The 22050-nt window shown below is 42.5% G+C and overlaps 1 protein-coding gene across 8 annotated transcripts in view; it reads left to right on the forward strand.

The window, feature by feature from the left end:
- Positions 1-22050, forward strand: part of CDS1 (CDP-diacylglycerol synthase 1) — a 31743-nt gene that overhangs the window by 4644 nt on the left and 5049 nt on the right. For 2 of the 8 annotated variants that reach the window (XM_048066482.2, XM_013200002.3), the window contains exons 2-12: positions 4550-4677; positions 5453-5549; positions 7986-8083; positions 10300-10439; positions 11876-11934; positions 13938-14020; positions 14931-14975; positions 15818-15905; positions 16735-16803; positions 17586-17738; positions 21052-21171. In XM_048066482.2, coding sequence (XP_047922439.1) covers positions 5493-5549; positions 7986-8083; positions 10300-10439; positions 11876-11934; positions 13938-14020; positions 14931-14975; positions 15818-15905; positions 16735-16803; positions 17586-17738; positions 21052-21171 — 912 coding nt within the window. In that variant the 5' untranslated portion in view covers positions 4550-4677; positions 5453-5492. Of the gene's footprint in view, positions 1-2055; positions 4138-4549; positions 4678-5452; positions 5550-7985; positions 8084-10299; positions 10440-11875; positions 11935-13937; positions 14021-14930; positions 14976-15817; positions 15906-16734; positions 16804-17585; positions 17739-21051; positions 21172-22050 lie in introns of those variants that run through there. The other 6 variants (XM_048066480.2, XM_013200003.3, XM_013200004.3 and 3 more) reach the window with 5 other exon arrangements.

A 22050-nucleotide genomic window follows, 5' to 3' on the forward strand; every position in this document is an offset into this window, starting at 1 on the left:
TAACAATAACTAAATTATTTTGCTTTAACATTTTTTTTTCCCCCCACGTAAGTTGTTGGAAAATGTCCGTCTTGATTTCCTCTTAACATAGGTGATGCTGTATTGTCTGAGGAAAACGTATTAGCAGTCTACCTGTGAGTTTGTTACTGTGTCCTGGAAAAAATCCAGTACTAACAGCATATTGCAAATGCCTTAGTAACAAGAACAATTTTTGTGCGTGGTTTGCTCAGCACGTGATAATTGCAGTGAAGAATGTGTGGTATGGAATGGCAATTAAAATATGTTCTTTTAGAGGATGATAGGCTGACAGATCTGGGTTTTTTATGCATGACACATGGCTGTATTTTTGTAGGTGCTGGAAAGCAAGCAGAAGTCCATGTGGAAGCTTAATTCCTGGTCAGACCTCCTGCTGGGGAGGCACAGTCTCCTGACTGTTTGAGGCCCTCCTTTTTAAGGCCAACTATTTGTAATATTATTTAGCCAAATTAGCTTAAGGATGGAGGGCTTGCCTTTTTTTTAGGAACATGACATCAAAACAAACCCCCACAACTAAACACACCTTCATTGTGGGGTAGCTGACAAATTCTGGAAACCGATGAGGATTGTAGTGTCAGTTACATGTGTTTGTTATGTGCTGAGCTTGTGGCAGCGACCAAGGAACTGTCAGGTTTGCCTTCTCCCCTGTACTCATCAGGCCTGCATCATCTCAGCCCTGTTGGACTTGTCCTTTTTAAGCTGATCAGATGGGTTCTTTGGAAGGAGCGTGAGCCTTCAAATTAAGAGAAGCATAAGGTGTCTTAGTCATTAACAGAGTGCAACTTGGGCTGGTTTTGCTTAACCCTGGCAAAATGTGCAAATGGGTACCCACAGCATGAAAACCATAGCTTTTCGTCTGTCATCCCTCACACATAGAGGCTGTTACAGTGTGTTCTGCTTGGCCTAATCCCAGACCTAGTGAATGGAAGGAAGAGGTGCTGGGTTTTATACTGAGCTCCAAAACTGGATCTACAAGGTCAAACTGAAATTGCAAGACTGATGTAGATCTTTTTTTTTTTTTTTTTTTCCTTTGTGAGGGCTTTTGTAGTGATTACGTTAGCATTTACTGCTGCAGTGATTGTTGTTATTCCTGGCTGTAAACTGAAATGTTTATAATCGATCATATAACTAAGAAAACAAATAAGAAGAGCTTGTCCACCAGTGATGGGGTTATTACAGGACTTTTTATGCTAGAGATGACAATTAGTTAGCTTTTAGTCAACAGCTTCCTCTTTGGCCTCTGACTTGGCAAATTAAAAGCCTTATTCAGGAAATGTTTGTGGCTATTATAGCATGAAATGGAAAATCAAGTGCTCAGGGTCATTGTTGAGGTAAGGTGCAGAGGTAAGTTTAAGATACAGTTCATGGTTTATCCCCCACTAGTTGTTTTAGCAAATGAAAGCTAAAAAAATGGCAAACAGATGCAGCCATATAAAACTTGAAGTCTGCATCAGCCCAAGTCCTTGTAGCAGCAGCAAACTACTGTGAAATACATCTCAGGTGAACACAGGAAGACTCCTTCTTTAAGGGGTTCAGGTGCTCTGAGAAATGCCACAACTGAGGTGCCAGAATTGAGAAATCTAAAAAATTGGTTCCCATTAGGAGCATAAGTGAAAATTGTATTACATGTCAGAGGAATAAAACTAAGCATATATATTTTGACTGTTTAAACAGCAATGGAGTATGGAACCATGTGCAGCAATACTGAAAGCCTGACATGCGTCAAAAGACTTGAGGTTTTCCTTAGTTCTCCATGATTAACGGAGAGAACACCTCTGCTATGCACAAGCAAGGATTAATATTAAAGACTCTAAGTCGTGATCTTGGGGCCAGGATTACTGCCCATTATCTGCAGTCGAGTAGTGTCCTCTAGTTCTGTACAAATAGCTTTTTGTACTCAGGTGCAGATTGTAGTGGTTGGAATGTGACTTTGCAAAAGGCCTGTGGCTTTTTTTTTCCTTTTTTTTTTTTTTTTTCTCATAACGTCTGTAGTTGATTTCCTAAGGAATAGTACTACAGCACTGGAAGGAAACGTCTGAATACTAAGGCTACAAGCACATGAATCCCTGTTTGGTTACTCGCATTTTCGACAGCCTCCCTGAGGCCTGGGCCACACTTGCAGTGCCCATTAATGCCCATTAATCACAGGCCACGGCCGGTGCTGGGCTTGCGGGGAAGGCCAGGGCCACGCCTGCAGCACCCTGGCCAGCTCCTGCCACCACCCAGCTGTGGGCCAGGCCCCTGAGCCCCCCAGGCCCCCGACCCAAAGCTCTCCCGGTTCAGCCTGCTGCTGGGCAGACTTTGGGGCACAGCCTTGGTCATGGACGCGGGGGGTTGGCAGGCCTTGTCTTTTTGGTGTAGGTCACTCCCAGAGGTCGTCAGCTGTCGAGGCTGTGATTACGTTCAAGCCCAGCTTCCCAAAGGCCAGCAGATTAAGAGGAAAGGCTGAAGGCTATGAAGAGAGTAACCCTGCGATGGCTTAGACTGTAGACCTTATTAGTTCTGTGGTGTTTTAATGCGGGGTTGGAGGTATGTTTGCTCTCTTCCAAAATGCCAAAAATATTCAAAAGAAAGAAGAAAATAATAGTATTAAGGACAAGTTGGAAACAAAAGCTGACCTGTTTGTGGAAATAGGTTGAGGATAAACAAGCAAAGAAAACAGCCCACAGGGATCTGGGATCAGGAGGCTGGAAAGAGAGAAAGAGTTAGAAACTGCAGTACAGCACTGGTGGAAAAGGTTTCGAGTACAGTTCATAGAATCACAGAATATCCCGAGTTGGAAGGGACCCATAAGAATCGTTGAATCCAACTTCTGGCTCCATCCAGGTCTACCCAAAAATTCAGACCGTATGACTAAGTGCACAGTCCAAACACTTCTTGAACTCCGACAGGCTTGGTGCCGTGACTGCATCCCTGGGGAGACATCCCACGATGACGCCAGCCAGCTCTCTAAGCACCCTGGGATGAATCCCATCCGGACCCATGGACTTGTATGGATCCAGGTGGAGCGGCAAATCCCACACACGTTCAGGGTCGGCTGGGCGTTTATCATTCCCACCGTCACGGTCCCCGAGCTTAGGGCAGCCAGGGTCCTGACGCACATCATCAGCGTTGAAGACGGAGGCAAAGAAGGCATTAAACGTCTCTGCTTTGCCTAAGTCCTTGTCTGTGAGGTGACCTTCCCCATCAAGTAGCGGACCTATGTTTTCTCTGGTCCTCCTTTTTCTATTCACATATTTAAAAGGTCACTTTTTATTGTCTGCCACAGACCTGGCCAGCTTCAATTCCAATTGGGCTTTGGTCACACAAATTTTCTTCCTACAAACACAAACAGCATCCCCGTATTCCTTCCATGTTGCCTGACCCTGCTTCCAGCAGCTGTACGCTTTCTTTTTCTGCCTAAGCTCCAGAGGAAAATCCCTGGTCAGCCAAGTTACTTCATGGTCCCCAGAGCCGTTAGGAGCTGATGAAGCTGGGTATGTAGGATGGGCTGGAGGCTGTTTGGGATGGTGAGGAGGTGAGGCAAGCCCAGGAGGTCGTGAGGAAGCCCAGCCCTTGCCAAAGCCGGATGCAGAGCCAGAGACAGCTCTGCTGCTCCCTGCTGTGCCACGGCTGAGCAGCCTTCCAACTGCTTAGAGCTAAGCATTTGGTCATGTAAGGATGAAGTAAATTAGCACGTTTAGTAAATTCTACTGAGGAGAGAAAAAAAAATGTTGCCAGTTCACTCTCACTGTTGGTGAGAATTTGTACACTAGACTGCCTATTTTGCTCTTTGCTATGCTGAAAGTTCTGTCTAGGTGTTTTCCTGAGTGGTCATGAGTGAATGGTGAAGAAACAATGCCATGCTGGAGTCATACCAAGAGATTATTCTGAATAATACTGTGTCCATAGCATATCTGGTCACTTTATAGTTTGTTCTTGGATCGTGTATTTTCAAGCTGGAGGGATCAAGTCCCCCACATAGACATATATGAGACTGTCACAGCAACCTCTTCTTGCTCTGGAATGGGACTGTTTTGTCAGGTACTCCATTTAGTTTCTTCATGCAACATGACCAGAAGAGCCTTGACCTTCTTCCATAGAAGATGAGTTGAAATGAAGGTGAGGGAGTGTGTTAGAGAGTTGGGGATTTTTGTTAAACCCATATTTTATGTCATTTGTGGTATTTCTGAGAACATAGATCCTTATGCTTATGTAGGTGGGTAGAAAGAGTGCTGAGGGTGTGAAGTGCCCTTGCATATGGCAGGTCATGTTACAGCATCTGAATACTGGCCTTAGAAGACATGTCAATACAGTATTTACATGTCATATTTACATGTCAATGCAGTGTTACTGCAGTATTTACAGTTTGAGTACTACATTATAGTTGTCTTGGCTTTAGGAACTGATAATTCCTGCATCACCTTATAAGACATAAGCTTGTGACTAAATACTATTTTATGAAATAACTAATATTATTGCATGTTGAGTTTGTTTAGTTTGTTTTGCCTTTTTTTTTTTTTTTTGGTCATAGGAACCAGATTTGATTGAAAGACTTGATGATTTGGATCTCAGAAATGATTCAGATGTTCCGGATGTTCCTCCATCAATAGACAGCACTCCAGAAATCCTCAGAAGGGCTTTGTCAGGCTTGTCTGCCAGGTATAGTAAAACAAACAAGCTCTCATATTTGAGAGCTGCTGACTAAAATTATTACTGATTGTATTGAGGTTTTAATTTTTGTTTGATCTACATGAAAATTAAAGGCTAAATTTTTATTTGATATCATGATTGATATGTTTATGCTTCAGCCCGTTTAGTGTATTTTTTTTTTTTGCATAGGACCTGAAGATTGCCCATGTGAGTATTTCTAAATGAATTGCCGCAGTGTTTAGCTACATTTACATAAAAACATTTGTGGTGGTTCAGTCTACGTATCAACAGATAACAAGATCAACAGATATTCCTTTACCTGGCAAAACAGCGGCTTTGCTAACACAGGCAGTCAGCAATCCCCTGGTTTTGTCTGCCAGTCCTCAAAGACTTCTATGCTTTTTTCCTGGCAGCCTTTCTTTCATGGGTAAGCCTTTACATGGCTGGTTCCCAATGGCTCCTGCTGTGAAATGCTCCCTGGGGATCATGATGTATTTTCACAGCACCTTTAAGGAGGGGCTGATGCATTAGATGGCAAATGAAGGCATTTAGTGGGGAGGAGAGGGATGGGGGAAGAGGAAAGATGGCTCACTTGGCTTTCTTTGTTGTGTCCCCTCGTGAGGTGGCCAGCTGCTTGGTTCTGTGTTTCTTGCTATGTGTCTTATTAAGCAAGATGCCTGGTCTTCCTGCTGATTCCCATCTACTTGAGTCTTTGGTTAGGGAAGGAAGTGGCCATTATATTCAATTCTAACTGGTTACTTTTTATTCTCTTTTTTCTTGACAGGTGGAAGAACTGGTGGATTCGTGGAATTCTAACTCTAGCTATGATCTCTGTGTTTTTTCTGATAATATACATGGGATCTTTCATGCTGATGCTTCTGGTAAGTTTGTTTAAAATCTTCTATTATGCAAGAGTTATTTCATCTCCTTGTCATGCATAAGAAATAGGTGGAATTCAAGTGCAGACATTACAGAAAGAGCACTTTGTCTCTTAATTCGGTAAATAGAAGTATTCTTGAAAAATTGGAAGAGTTCTCAATTGGACCTTGTGGATGAAGGCCTTCTCAGCTACTTAAATTAGGTAGGAATTAAACAAGTTGAACAGTTCTTTACATTGAAGCTTATGAGATTAATCTCATCCATTTGCTTGGCTCGTTCCCACTACCTTCTCATACCCTCTTTAAGACTTGTTTGAAATACAAGGAAGGAGAGTTCCATTTTTCAGGCTGAGTAAGGCAGGCAGCTCTTGTCTGCTGGCAGTGCCTAGCTTTAAAAGACTTTCCTCACTCATGCTCTGTTAATTCCTTGCTTCTCTCCAGGGCTCTCTAGGGTTTATCCATAGAATGGAGATAGGTGCCTGTCCAAGGTGCAGAGATAAAATGTTTTTTTAGGTCATGAATTGAACAAATATCATCATAACATTCATACACACTGCATACTACCTCTTTCCATCATTTTTATGGCTGGTATTCTTAGTGAGTAATGGTTTAACTATTTTTTCCAGTCATGACAAGCAACAAGCAGGGATGAGGCTTCTAAAACACTGAAATTAATGCTTGTGAGTAGCTGCTTTGATTTTTCACTAAATTTGCAAAATAGTCTAAATCTTTTTTTTTTTTTTCCCATGCCTACTCTGAAACACTCTTGGACAGTAATGTCTTGAGATACTGGAATGCTTGTTCACCAGTATTATGGCCTGTATTAGAGTCCCTGTCTAAATGAGTCTAGTTTGTATTTCCTGTTGTCAGAAGAATGACACAACAAGCTTGTAATTCACAGTTTCATTGGTGGACGATGTCTTTGAGTGTATGAAGAAACAACAAAACAAAGCTTCATTACAGTGTAGGTCATTGTAGAGGCATTTTTTTCACATCCTTTTTTTAGTATAACACTTCCAGAATGAGAACTGGAGCACAAAGGAACTAATCAATTTGCAATTCAATTTGGTGTATTCATAGTATGCTCCAAGATTGCAGTCATGGGCAAAGCTGCCAGGAGATGAACCAAAAAGCTAGCATAGAATTAATATAGAACTCTTCCTTTTGACTATAAAACAAAACTCAGAATGGTTCTCTGATATAATAAACTGTTTCTCAATTTGACATTTGTTGCCATGTAAAAAGGAATGGAGGAATAAAACAGTTCTGCTCGTGAATGATTTTATTTCACTGGAATCACATAACTGAAATTGTCACAACTTTTGTTGTGCCAAAACCAAATCTTAATACTGGGATGGAAAATGTTTGGAGACTTGTGGGAAGGGAAGTCCAGCTAAGATGGGAAGAGAAGCCATAAGACTTGTCTCAGAGGTTGGGAACATACTTTGCATTTGTCTGGAGGTGACAAGCACAAGTTTCCATGCCTTCATCCCCAAATGTCCTTTTCCACTTTAAGGCGCAATCCTTTACTGTTGCTGTTGTGTGTATCATTTGGGTTTATAATGTAGACAAATCAGAAGAGAGAGCATGAGATGGACAGACGTCAAAGTTAACTCGCTAAGGTGGTGTAATACCCTATAGGCTGCGGTTACGTGTTGAGCAAGGTGAAATGTGTTCATGAGTGCATGTGCTAAGAGAAATCCTGCAAAGCCTGGTGTGCTGACGTGCATGGTTGGTGTGGGTAGGTTCATCCTCCAACCTCTGCACAGGATTACTGCTGACCCATGTTTGGAAATATGTGGTATCGGGGCAAGGTGATCTCCTTGGTGACTACGGCTTAGGCGAACTGGTCAAGACCTTCAGAGCCCAACAGCTCCCAGGACACACTTACAGACTTGCACAGACAAGCACAACACTGGTGAGATGACAAACAACATGGAGGCTGTGCAGGGTGTGACATTTGGACCTGCGCTAGGTGAGCAGTGCCTCTTCTCGTCAGTGCTAATTAGCAGCACATACTTACCCTTAATGAGGCTCTTGCAAATGGAAGACCTGGCTGTCCAAGTTGTGTTGCAGAATCCATTTTTTTTTCCACTGGACTTTGAAAATTTTGCTTAAATTGAAAAATAAAATGTAACCAAAAGTAGTAGAAGAGCCTACTCTTTACAGGAAACAATTTTTACTTCCTGCTGCCAAAGTGCTTTGGTGAGGAAAAGTCAGGAGCTTTCCCTTATTTCTGGGGGGATTTCTTGCAGCTAGCCCAGTGTGCCTTTTCTCAACAACTGTACTTTCCTGTGTTCTTGCTTGGAAGCTGCCTCCTTTCTGCATGGAATTTGAATTCAGAATAATTTTTTCCCTTTAATGCAGGTTGGAGTACTCCGCACAGCCTTCAAGAAACAACTATAGTGTATCTACATAGCTTTTTTCTTTTCATTTTAGGTCTTGAGCATCCAAGTGAAGTGTTTCCATGAGATCATTACTATAGGTTACAGAGTCTATCACTCCTATGATTTACCATGGTTTAGATCCCTCAGCTGGTGAGTAGCAAACAAGACCATCAATAAGCAGAGATTTGAAATTTAAGTCTTTCCATTCTTTGTATCCTGTCGTGGTGCAAGGATAGCTTTGTAGATTGTGTGCACATGGAAAACTTGACATCTGTTTCTACTACAGGATTCTCTAACTGTGTGCATGCATGTATACTTGAAGTCAGAACTGAGCATCTGAAAGCTACCTAAAAATGTGCATAGCCAAATAATCACATGATCGGTATTATCTGAACAGTTTTGACTTTTTTTTTGCATTTACCTTCGTGTAAGAAAATAACCGAATAGGTACTTTGAAGTGCTCCTTTTCACGCATAAGTAACTAAAATCATCATGTACAAGTTGTAAATCCTCGCTCATTTTGCATTTAATCGCAATCACAGGAGTGAATAAATAAAAGAGGTGTCGAGGGATCTTTTGATAGCCAGAAGATATAATTAATGTTACTGGCAAATCCCAGATAGTTGTGACAATGCCCTGCTTATGCAGGGCTCTGTAGGGCCAGGGAAATGATCTCTACTTCTGAGTTCTGGGAGGATAGATGAAGGCTTTTGATCAGAGGGAGCGTTATGGGAAGATATTGGGCACGTGGTGTCTCTAAGGTTCTTGAGGACATGATTGTTCAGACCTGACCTATTTTATTTTTTTGTTTGTTTGTTCAATTAATTGAAGTGATCCAAGGTACTCCCTGCCTCTTGTCACATTGCTTCTTCACTTTTAGAAGCAATTTTACTGTGAAATATCAACTTGTTCTGTCAGCTCTCTGTACAAGCTAGTTTATTCTCTTTGCTCAGTCCTGGGTTATCAGCAGGACTTGTCTATCATCTGTATTATTCTGTGGCTTCTGGATCTATAGCTACAGCAGAATCAGGTATGAATGACTGCGGTCCTGCCAAAATCCTTAGAGGATGTGCACTGTACCGCTTTGTCTGCTTTGGCATTTAACCACAGTCACCTGCATACATGGAGCTCAAAATCAACTTTTCTGTTGCCACACTAGTTAAAATCAAAGTTCTGTTCAGCTGAACATTTTGGTGCTGAGACTACATATTAGGCCATTTCAGTGAGGTAGGAGAATCTCGTTATTAATCAGAACTTCCACTGTCAGGCGCAGTTAGAGATGTGAAGCCTTGCGGTTAGATTGAACATCAATGTGGGGGAGAAAATGAGTACTGATTTTCATAAACACATGCAGAGATCCAGCACATCTTGAATTACAAGTTTTTAGTTTCTCTGGCTGACTTCGATAAAAAGCTGAAGAGTGCAATGCCTGGCAGGGTGCATCTCATTCAGGTTTTGGATTTCCTATTTATCAGGGTGTTTGGAGTGCTGCCTTGGCGTTTGAGGATCCTGTCATGGCTTTCCTCTAGCAAGCTAAGTAACTGGAGTCATATTAAAACTTGTACCAGAATTATTTGCATGCTAGCTGTCATGACTGAAAAGAACCTTTCTTCTTTTGAAAAATCTTTCAGAAAGAGATATCTGAAGGTGACATTTCACCTCTGTCAAACTGGGGGTTTGGATGTACTCCCTCCAGTTAGCTTTGAAAAAGTTGTAGAATAGCTGCATTAGTAGTTTGTTGATAGAATTTAACCCCATAAGATTATTGTTTGGTGAAGAAAGCCAAAAGGTGAAGGGCACAGCAGGGTGGAGTAGCTATAACGCTTTAAGGCGAGAATCTTCAGGCCAGATGATAAATGTCAAGTTGGATTCTGATCCCCAAGTTCACTGCAGGTGAAAACTGTCCCATGAACTCAGAAGTTTTGTTCCTCAAGTAATTCTCCTCTCCCCTTCTCTGTGGCAGAAATCATTAATAACACAGGAAAAGAATATACCCAATTGCTTTTCCAGTTATAGACGATGCAAGATACTTGTTCTGTACTTTGAGAATATCTCAAAAGGACTTGCCCAAGTGTGGAGCACAAGTAGTTCTGTATGAAAGGATTTCTGCAACATCTGTTTTTCTAGTGTGGTTGCTGTAGAAGAAATAAACAACCAGAATTTGCTTGCTAAAAGTGAAAGACTGGAATTGTACTTGCATTTTGTTTTCATTGTGAACCTTTTCCACTTTCCACTTTTTGGTTTTCTTTTTGTGTGTCGGGTGGGGGGGGAGATTTTTTTTTGTTTGTTTGTTTGTTTTGTTTTTAATGAATGACACAACCGTGTATTACCTTGTTAAAGTAACAGCTGCCTCTTGTCTGTTTCAGGTACTTTTTGCTGTGTGTCAACTACTTTTTTTACGGGGAAACTGTGGCTGATTACTTTGGTACATTTGTTCAGAGAAGAGAACAGCTTCAGTTCCTAATACGTTACCACAGGTTTATATCTTTTGCACTCTATCTGGCAGGTAAGTGAAGGAAATGGCAGAAACGGAAGAACAGTGTGCTGCATTTGTTTCTGTGCTTGTTTGTTTGTTTTGCTTTGTTTTTAAGAAAAAAGCTTCTTAGCTTTTTCTACTCTGTTACTCTTTTTCTGGTGCTGTTGGAGGAAATTTACACTTTTATCATCAAAATATGAGTATAAATTTTGCATTCACCTAGAAGAAGGTAGTAGTCTAAAAAACAGTTGATGATTGTTGGAAGGTTGAGCTAATAGTACTCGTTAAGAGTCAACGTGAATTAATTTTGATGGCAGAAGTATTTGGGTTCAGTACCTGAATGCATCAAGAGTATTTTGTCAGTGTGTGGAAACGGCTTATCTGTGTCATTATTGTGATGGGTTAATGCTTTATTGTGTAAGTGTTCTGCCAGGGCTACAGCAATAAGGTGTGCAATTATATTGTAAAGTGCTTATTCAAAAGGCCTCAGACTTTATTTCATTTGTGAGATACTCTTTTGCTTGCCTCATGGATAAATTTTCCCCCCAGTCCAGGGAAAGAGTTCTTTAACAGCCTCCTTCCTGTCTCTGTGAACAAGTAAATGCAGTCCATGCTGCTTTCAGGAACACAGTATTAATGTTACTTTAGCCTTAAAAGTAATCAGCTGAAGACTCAGGTTGACCTAAGAGATGGGGAGACTGCCACACTGCCAGTATTTGTAAAATAGATGAAGAAACCTGATCTTCATAAAGAACGTTGTCTACTGCTACTGTTTTGTAAACCAGACAAAAATTCTACTCCATGCTTAGATCACAAACTAGCAACCAGCCTTGCAAGACCTGACCTTTTCCAGCCAGCTTCTCCCCGAGGAACCTAACACAACTAATGCTCATGGCTGCTGAAAGGGCAAGGAGGGGGAGAGCAGGCAGCAGCCACGCACCCAGTGGGAGGCCAGGGGTCCTGCGGGTGGCCACCAGCCTCTCTCCTGCAGGGCACTGTCGTACGGAAGGCCGGCACCCAGCGTGCCCCCGGAGCTGAGGGGCGATACATCTCCCTGTAATCTGCGCTCTCCAGCACCCATGCCTCAAGGTTCTGTTGCCTGCAGCTGTGTGCCTCTCTGGGGTAGGGGTGGTGAGCTGGTGTTCACCTTCAGGTTATTTCCTGTTTGTCATTCAAATCAAGTTTGTTGGCCTGGCTTTGGGGACCTTTTAAAGGCGATGGTCTCGTCCGCTAAAATTGATGTCCATGATGTGACCTTGTAAGTAATGAAATGGATGCTTCCTACTGATGTCATATAAATCTTCTGCTCTAATGAGAAGAATTCTCTATCTGTGGTTACCAAACAGAAGTAGGTGCTCCAAACAGGCAGGTTGGAGACTGCTTCAAGGGAAGAGAATTATTGGTGTATGGTGGTTCAGTGTAATTACACATTCAGTAGTACAAACTACGCTTGCTTTGTTTTACAGGCTTCTGCATGTTTGTTCTGAGCTTAGTGAAGAAACACTACCGTCTGCAGTTTTACATGGTGTGTATTACCCACTTCACCCTGGTCAGTTGTGTACATATATCACTAGAAAGGGTCATGTCCTTATGTTCATAAAATACCTTGGAAGGTGGGGGTGTGCAACCAAGTGATGTTGGGCTGTTGGGTGTCTCTGCCTATACCTTGGGGCTTCTTATCGTCTCACAAAGCAGTCTCTCACTGTATACGAGCTGCAGTTTGCGAGGCCCTGTACACACTGTGACACTGCTCCTGTAGTGGCAGGCGGACAAGGGAGAGGCTCCCGCTGAGTGCGTGCACCTTCCATGCAGGTTGGAAGCCAGACACATTCGGCACGGGGTGGGACATGGTTCTTGTGTCTCGAGCACCTCTTTGTAGAGGCCCTGTTGCAGTGCTAGGAAGGAAACCTGACCTGAACGCCTGCACAGGAGATGGGTTCTGTGACACTTAACAGTGGTTCTGGCCCTGTGCTGTGTCCCAACAGATCATTCTTGTCCTGTAAGAAACCAGTGTTTCTGACTCCCAAATTTGATTAAAAATAGGAATGATCAGAAGCAACAGTAAAACAGTAACGCAGTATGACTTGTCTTTAAAGAACTTGAGTGGTCAGGGTGTTGTGCAACCTTAAAGATTACTTAAAGGTCAGTGGCTGCAGTTAACCCCTTTGTTTCTACAGGGCCTTAGGTGACACTTTACCACTGCGGGTCCCTCATTTTGGACTAGGACTTAGCTGAGCACTATAGCATTAAAAAGCAACAAAAGTTATATTCAAAAAGGGTTTACCCTATTTGTGGGAGAAGTGGCTTCACTGGGGGGAGATGCAGCTTTTTTGGAGGAGGTGGTTTTGCTTTTGTAATCAGCAAAGCACGTATCTTTGAATTGGCACAAGGTAATTGTATTTATTTTCCCCTCTCTATCCCTCTCTTCCTTCCCCTCTCTTGCCTCCCCCGCCCCACCCCTCCCCGGAAAAGGAAGGGCGAACAAATGTAGTCAGTCATTTAACATTGTGATTGTCCAGAAAGCATTAAGGTGTGACTACAGAAGAATTTCAGTAGAACAGAGGGAACCTTTTTTTGAGGGGGGAACAGGGGACGGACAGTTTGGACTGAAGAGGAGTAGCCATTTGGTTTGACTTGGTTTTACAATACCACTGTATGATTAATACATGTTTTGCTGCAGAGTTGCTTTAGTTACCCAGCAGGTAATATTTTCAGGAAGCTTGAGTCAGTTCTTGCACCTGCTTTCAGACTCTTCATGTTTCTTAACTGCAAGTAGATGCTGGCTGCCATAGGAAAACACACGTGATAAGGAAATTTAAAGAAGTAGGACATCCTGAGTATTAACTAGCACAGCCATTGTGTGCTTGAGTTCAGTGTTGCCTGGAAAAATGACCAGGTCTTGATCTGTGAGTTTTTGGAAAGCAATATGTGATGTAGAAGCTTTAATGGTAGACTGTTTGGAAACCACTTTATTGCATACTGCTGCTACAGAATAAACACTAGGTACACAGAGTAGTATCGGTGAAATTGACAGTTGAAATGGCCATGTCCATAAAAATTAACACTTAGTTTTCACTAATCCTGAGAAATTCCGTCTTTCCTAAGAGGACCGGTATTCTGTCATGATATCCACATCTGTGTAACATGACTCTTTCATGAGTTCTTCATTGCCATTTTATTGTTACAGTTCTAACTTGTCTTTTATGTATGTATACGCAGAATATCACATTGCTTATGTTTCTTTGCTGCTTTCATGCTGAAGGTATATGTCTCACTAAATTGGATGTTAAACTGCACATTAAAAAATTCCGGGTAAAGGAAAGCGATGGGGAAGCCTTTTAAAGTTTAGGTCCTTGCTTCTGAAAGCCAGCTAACTTGTGATGTACTGTATGCATGCATCTCTTGCCTTACCGCTAGAGCTGGTCTACCTGTGAGCTCCTCAGGGCTCCTCTAGCTGACGTGCCAGTATTGATGGAGGTGTACTGATCGGTGTTTTCACTAACTGTTGTGTTGTTGCATTGTTAACAGTTCGCATGGACTCATGTCACTTTGCTGATCACTGTAACTCAATCTCATCTAGTCATCCAAAATCTCTTTGAAGGCATGATCTGGTAAGGGAAAAGTAACAAACTAATTTGTAACTCTATTGCATTGAAAGGTTGGCTCTGTTACATAGCAGATCTAGTTAGGGAATAACCGCAAGAGCAGTTGAAGCTGCACCAAGTAAGGAGCATCCATGCTTAGTTGGAGGGGGAGTCGGAGGTGGTGGGAGCAGTGACGTAAAGGGTACAGGGCAGTGGGCAGAAACCCCTTAAGCTTGATAGGCAGCCACAAGTATAGTAGTTTCAAACAACTGCTTCATTTATGTGCAAGGATCAGGGTTAATCCCAAGTATGGTCAACTATCTCCCATGGCATTTGGTGAAGACAGGAACATGCAGCAGTTCCTTTTCAGCTGCTTGGGAGCTTCAGATTACACAGTCCTACTGAAATGGGACCATTTAATTTGGAAGATCAATCTGGTTTCAGGAGTCCAGCTTGAGACCTTCTTTCCAGAAGGTTTCAAGGACATGAAATCCTCAGAGGTTAAAAACAACACACTGGGGATTTTTCAAAGTAACTCGAAATGTGTTCTCTTCTGTTTTTAGCAAGCAAGCAGAATAGTTCCAGCAAGTGAAGTGGCAGGTATCAGTGGTCTTAAACCACGTGTCTTGTCCGTATGAAATTCAGGTGAAATGATAGCAAAGACTACCCTTTCTTGCTAACTAATGGTAGTCTCCAAGACCAAGATGTATATTGAGAAAGGGAGAAGTGTTTTTCTTAATTTTGTATGTACAGGTAAAGTCAGTTGACCTAAAAAAAAAAAAAAAATCCTACAGAATGTAAATCTTGACTGTTGTTTGGTTGTCCTAATGCCTCACTTCCCACTACGTATTAAATTCTGATGATGCAGTTAAACTTGATGACTTTAAAACTTCTCCCTTAATGAGATGTCATGTTTTTGCACCCCACACCTCTTTAGGGAGAGTGTAAATTGCAAGTTGAGACAGAAAGAAGAACATGGAAGGTAGTGTGTACTTTGGAGGACATAATACTGCATGTGTTCCTTGTTCTTTTCTCGACAGGGAAGATCATTACAGAAAAGACATGCTCACAGTTAAAAAGAAAAAAAAAAAGCCTTTGACAGAGTTTGTATGAACAAATTCTTTTTATGCCGAACTTGCACGTATGGAAAACACTGAACCTAGTTTTTGAGCTAGCTGCCTATTTCTTATTAGCATTTCTGCTACTATTGCACCAGACAATTTGGCAGATGGTCACAGAATCTGACTCCAATCTTATTAATACATTTCTGCTTTGTAAAGGGAAAAAGAGGTTAACACGTTTTAGTAGCAAATTCAGATGATGTTTACATGCAGAGACCACTTAAAAAGCTAACACAGGCTGCTGCAAACTGACAAGAGCAAGAAAAGGAAAATATTTTTTCTTTTTTTAAATGTAGGTATCATTGAACTTTATAAGGGATTTGCTTGCTTTGATGTTACCAGTAACATTAACATGTTTATTTCTGTTGATTTCTTTTTAAGTGGTACTAGTCTTCAAGTCTGATAGAAAAAGCCAACCTGTTGACATTTTAGGCTCATGTGCTAAACTGAAATTATAAATTGAACTACTGTGGATCTCTACCAGTCTGTACTGGCTGAACACGAACATCAGTATAGCTCAATACGTTGCTTATGGGGGAACTAGGTGAACATATTATGAAACATAATTGTTTCTAAATATTAGATAAAAATTCCCAACCAAAAATGCTGCTGTGTCAATTAAAAGTTATTTCTGTTCTCTGTTTAGGTTCAGGCACCTTCTACCCCCTCCCCCTTCTGAAACTTTCTGTGCATCTTTCTCTAGGTTTCTGGTGCCCATTTCAAGTGTGATCTGCAATGATATTGCCGCTTACATCTTTGGATTCTTCTTTGGCAGAACTCCATTAATTAAGGTATGTACTTGACTCAGTAACAGGTTCTTACAGTTCACAGCATTTTTGATACTTGTTCAAAATTATGTTTATAGAGGTCAGTAGTTTCAGCTGTACTGCATGTTAGACATTTGCTAGAAAACACATCATTTATCTTGTTTTCTAGGGATTTTTAAGTGCAAAGTGGGATTACTGTGAATGCAATATCAATGTAATATGATAAAGTTGCGGTCTGTTACATTGTTAACTGTTGCTGCTTTCTTTTTGGATTGCACATGCAGGTTAAACTGCATACTTCTTCAAAAACTGTTGCTTGAAATAAGGCTTTATGTAATGTATACCTGTTCCTCATCTGGTCTCATTGACGTAGCATTGAGAAGGGCTCAAGCAGTAATCTTCCAATTTTGGTAGTATTTGCAAGACCCTACGGAAAGATACGAATTTTTATTTTCATGTCCTTGCGATGTTAACTTTGGTGTATTTGGTTGGATCTGATAATAAACTGCTCCCAAATAGGAAGCCTGATGGAATTTGATGAAGAAAACAGCTTGCTATGCTGGTCTCTCTCTGTTTGCATTTAGATGCTGTGGTTTTTTGCCCATCTTAAGTAGGGAGCAAGCATCTCCCGAGGACTGTCCAACCTTGGCACATTCCCTGCCTGCCCCGGGACAGCTCCTGGCTCTGCTTTTCTATCTACAGTGCTCAGAGATTGCAGCCAGTGACATTCAGTGTTTGACACTTGCACATGCTCACAAGTAGGAGCTTATTGCAAGCAAGGTCCAGGTGGTTTTTTTAAAAAAAGAAGTTCAATGATGCAATTGATGCAGCTCGCTCTCTCTCTTGTGCCTAGCTGTCTCCCAAAAAGACCTGGGAAGGGTTCATTGGAGGTGGCATCTCCACAGTTGTATTTGGATTTATTGTAAGTAACAACACAACTTTTCTTGCATAGGTTCATATGGAATAGCTCAGTAAATAGAATCATTCAGGTTGGAGGAGACATTCAAGATCATCACATCCAATCTCACCTACTGGATCCCATCACTAAGCCTTGTTCCCTAGTACCACGTCCATACAGCTCTGAAATATCCCCAGGGATGGGGACCCCACCACTTCTTTGGGCAGCCCACTCCGGGGCTTGACCACCCTCTCTGTGAAGAAATTCTTCCTAATGTCCAATTTAAACCTCTCCAGTGCAACTTGAGGCTGTTGCCTTGCATCCTAACACATAATGTCGTTTCTCCTGACAGAATGCCCATGGGTTTAGACGGGTGCTTTACACCAATGGTATGCATAGAAGAAAGCAGCAACATAAAATAATTGCTTTTATATGTAACTTATCAACAAGATCAGTGGAACTTGTAGGTGCACAACTCTGCAGTACCAGTAGTTCAAGATTGAATGGAGAAGTGAACTCTAAAGAAATAATGAGTAGTTAACGCTTGGGAATATTACAGTGCAGAAACATGCACTAGATACGAGCCTGAGAGATAGGAAAAGAAAAGATGGGAAATGGTTGCTAAGGGCATTGAAGGTCGGCATCCGCCTCCCTTGTTGAGGCATTCTCCAACCTAAAAAGAGGGCTGATTTTACTCCATTAACATTTACTCCATTTACTCCAAGATAATAAAGCCTTCAGTTACAGTATGATTTTTGACTGTATCGACTAATGCATTTTTGACGAGTTGTTCTTCTGCTTTCCAGTTTTCCTATTTCTTGGCTCAGCATCAGTACTTTGTCTGCCCAGTGGAATATAAGAGTGAAACAAATAGATTTGTGACAGAGTGTGAACCTTTGGAGCTCTTCCAGATGAAGAAGTATTCGGTGCCACTATTGCTTCGGTCTGTGTTGGGATGGGTAAGAAAAGAAAAAAAAAGGTTTTAATTAAAATTGGAATTATAATTCCCAGCTTGAAAACTTTTATAAAAACTTTTTAGAAAAGTACACGAACGTGGGTAGGTCTTGAGGGATAAGAACTGAATTGACACTGTGAGCTTCTCTTGCTCGCATGGGGAGGAGGTCATCAGGGAAAGGCATTGCTGAAGCCACACGAGGAAACATCTCTGTGTCCTCATTGCCAGTATTTGTGCAGAAAGTGGACGATGCTGTTCACTGTACTGCATGTCACTCAGGTAAGCTGTTAGGATCTTGTGGAAAATTGGCAAAGGCCTGAGTTAGCAGTAAGGTTAAATACTTGCATTAGTAGAACTTGATTCCGTTTGCAGTGAGTGTGCAGCTGCAGATAGGATAGGACCTGTGCTTGTAACGGAGTCGCCAACCCTTTTCTGTGCATGCAGCCTGCACGTTCTGGCAAGAGACACATTGAATCTTCACCTGAAAGGATCTGAACCATCACTCCTCCTGCTGGGGAAAGCACTGCTGCCTGAGTCACAGGCATGGGGGGGACTCTCACAGGTACAGACCCGATAGAAATGCATGCGGACTGTTTTTCATATCTACATTCATAAAAATTTGTCACCTATACAAATAAATGATTCATTATATAGTTATTTCTATGTACACACACAGCCACCTCCTCACCCACCCACAGACAGATATCCCCACATGGAGGGGCACACACTTCTATACAGACACATGCGTCTATACACCCACAGACCCCCACATGCAGCTCCACCCATCCAGACATACATACATCTACCACACACAACCAGACGCCTATCCATGTGCATAAACGTGTGCACATACATACACACACATCCCCCAGACATAAATACACTCACCTCACTTATATATACTTATGCAAATACACGCACAGCTGCACACCCATGCCCATACACACACATACACCCACATGCACACACTTAGCAGCACATATATACATCTATACAGACACATGTGCATGCCCACACATGTGCACAGATGCACACCCCCCATGCACATTTATCTTTCCTTGGACGCAAAGAGGAGGTGACTGCGATGAACACAGAACAGGAACGGCTGGCACATGCCTTCTGCATCACTCCCCTGCTCTGCTGCCTCAGCACAGAGAGCAAGTAGACAGTGCTGAGCAAGACACTGGGTTTTGCTTACTTTTACACGGGTAGAACACGTAGTGAGAAAAGTTCACAGGTAACAGGAAGGCAGAAGCGGGAAATTATTGCTGCTGTCTGCAAAAACTGAGGACTGCAGATAATTAATGGCTGCAGGTGGTACTTAAAAAAAGGCAAGACTGCATCTGGAAGGAGCTCTGATATATTCATGCTGAATGAGTATACCATTGCTTCAGGAACTGTGGCGTTGATGGCAAAAGTAAAAAGTTTTTTTGTTTTTTTGTTTTTGCATAAAGTCAGTGTGTAGTCTGGGTTGAGAGAAGTCTCATTCTGTCCAGGTGCATGTGTCGATCTGCTTGAGGGTAGGAAGGCTCTGCAGGAGGATCTGGATAGGCTGGACCGATGGGCTGAGGCCAACTGTATGAAGTTCAGCAAGGCCAAGTGCCGGGTCCTGCACCTGGGGCACAACAACCCCAAGCAGAGCTACAGGCTGGGAGATGAGTGGTTGGAAAGCTGCCTGGCCGAGAAGGACCTGGGAGTACTGGTTGATAGTCGGCTGAACATGAGCCAGCAGTGTGCTCAGGTGGCCAGGAAGGCCAACAGCATCCTGGCTTGCATAAGAAGCAGTGTGGCCAGCAGGTCTAGGGAGGTGATTGTCCCCCTGTACTCGGCTCTGGTGAGGCCGCACCTCGAGTACTGTGTTCAGTTTTGGGCCCCTCGCTACAAGAAGGACATGGAGGTGCTCGAGAGAGTCCAGAGAAGGGCAACGAAGCTGGTGAGGGGTCTGGAGAACAAGTCTTACGAGGAGCGGCTGAGGGAGCTGGGCTTGTTCAGCCTGGAGAAGAGGAGGCTCAGGGGAGACCTCATCGCTCTCTACAGTTACCTGAAAGGAGGCTGTAGAGAGGTGGGGGTTGGTCTATTCTCCCACGTGCCTAGTGACAGGACGAGGGGGAATGGGCTAAAGTTGTGCCAGGGGAGGTTTAGGTTGGATATTGGCAAAAACGTCTTTACTGAAAGGGTTGTGGGGCATTGGAATGGGCTGCCCAGGGAAGTGGTTGAGTCACCATCCCTGGAGGTCTTTAAAAGACGTTTAGATGTAGCCCTTACTGATATGGTTTAGTGGAGGACTTGTTAGTGTTAGGTCAGAGGTTGGACTAGGTGATCTTGGAGGTCTCTTCCAACCTAGACGATTCTGTGATTCAGTTTCATTATACATTTTGGTAAGGGAAGAGAAGGGAACAGTCAGCTCTGCAATAGTCTGGTAGGGAGATGTCAATTAACCCCTAAAGCAGATGCGAGTCTGCACTTTGCGAGTAGTATTGCTAATCTCTAAGAGGCATTTTGAGAATAGAATTGGTTTTAGCAATACTTACAGGAAGTCAAAATCATTCCAGAAGGTAGTCAGTGTTGCTCGTAATGCAGATTGGAAACGTAAGGTTCAGGGATTTTCAGCTCCAGGCGGTGTATATTGAGAATTGCCAGGTGAGGTGTGCTCAAGGTTGCAGCCTGTGCCATTGACTTGAAAGGGCCCAAAACGAAATTGCAAAATAAAGTAAAATAAAATAAATGCTTACCTAGATTATCATCTTTGGTAATGAGTACCTGTTCTCCTTCCTGATAATTAAGTCTCTTATCCCTAAAAACTGTAACAGATCAAAAGAAATTTCAAGTCTGTGGACGGAATGAGGGGGACAATAGATAGTTAAATGTAAAACAAAAACATTAACAGAGGTTAAACTTTTATCTCCCATTATTGCCCTATGTACGCACGGTGCTAGTATTGCAGACCTGAGCAAAATTCCTGTCTGTCTCGTGAGAGCACTTGAAAGGAGCAACTGTGATAGCTGAATGGCATGACAGCGACCAGTGCCTGGGGAGCACTGGGTCACCTGGTCTTCAGAAATATCGTTGGGTTAGTGGAAAGCTCCTTTCTTTATAGGAAATGGAGCTGGAAAAGCAGAGTTGGGGAAGATTAGGCTGGGGAAGATAACATTCCTTATGATTAACTAAGGGCTTGGCTGAAAAGTATTATTTTGTATTAGGAAAGGGTGAAGCTTTGTGGAAATTTACTCTGTACCAGCCCAATTGTCAAATACTTGAGCTGAAACATGCCTAGAATGAAACATAATGAAATATCTTGCTTATTATTTTTCACGTAGGAAACGGTGAATATGTACCCATTCCAGATGCACAGCATTGCCCTGTCAACATTTGCATCCCTAATTGGACCATTTGGAGGATTCTTCGCCAGTGGATTTAAAAGAGCTTTCAAAATCAAGGTGCGTCATCACTTCTGTAAGCTGGCTGTGTTTTGGTTGTCTCTTTGAATGAGAGTGCTTGTTCTGTTGGTTGTTTTTGTTTGGTTGGTTTTTTCATTTATTGAGTGCAGTACGTAGTCTTTCTAGGAAGATCTTTGAGCTGTTTTTTAGCATCAGTAGCAGCACTTTGTTTTACCAGATATAGGTATATTGTTCCCGTTTCTTTTTTATTTTATTTTTGCATTGTGGTTGATAATTACTCTTCTCAGTCATGCTGCTAAAGTGATCGGGATGAACAAGATGTGAGATAATTACACTTGACACGTGTGGCAACCTGTAGATAATTGCTGACAGCAGTTTGCCCTTCAAATTATGGCTGGCTGTGTTTTACCAACAGAGTCTGTGCTGTATGCAGATGCTGACATGTCAGACTCACCTGGGCATGAGTGTCAGGCTGCTTTTTGCCAATGCAGCGCTGCCTTGTACAAGAACGTGTACTGGCAATTAATGTGATGTGCTAACCTCTGTTTATTGCAAGGTGTGCGCTGTCGCTTGTGGCAGTAGTGTCCCTGGCTGGCATTAAGTGCAGCTGGAGTATGGGAAGAGGGCAGCCCCAAATTTTCTCCTGACCTCCTTTATGTCTTGGTAGGACTGCTGTAATTCTTAACTTGTTGCTTGTTGCTCTTGTTCCCTGTGTCCACTGGTTTTGGCATGTGCTTTGCACAGAAGCATACAAATAAACCTCCGTTTGTGCTGAACTCCCATACATGTGTTTGTACTTGATCCTTTTCCTTACGTTGGTCCAAGCAGCTTGTCCGGCAGTTCGCTGGCTACAGCCTTGCGCTCTGTCATGCCTGTTAGCCACAGCAGCAAGGGAACATTGGTGTGAAGAAGGGCTTT

The sequence above is a fragment of the Anser cygnoides genome, chromosome 4 (assembly GCF_040182565.1).
Source record: "Anser cygnoides isolate HZ-2024a breed goose chromosome 4, Taihu_goose_T2T_genome, whole genome shotgun sequence".
In the NCBI taxonomy this organism is placed as follows: Eukaryota; Metazoa; Chordata; class Aves; order Anseriformes; family Anatidae; genus Anser; species Anser cygnoides.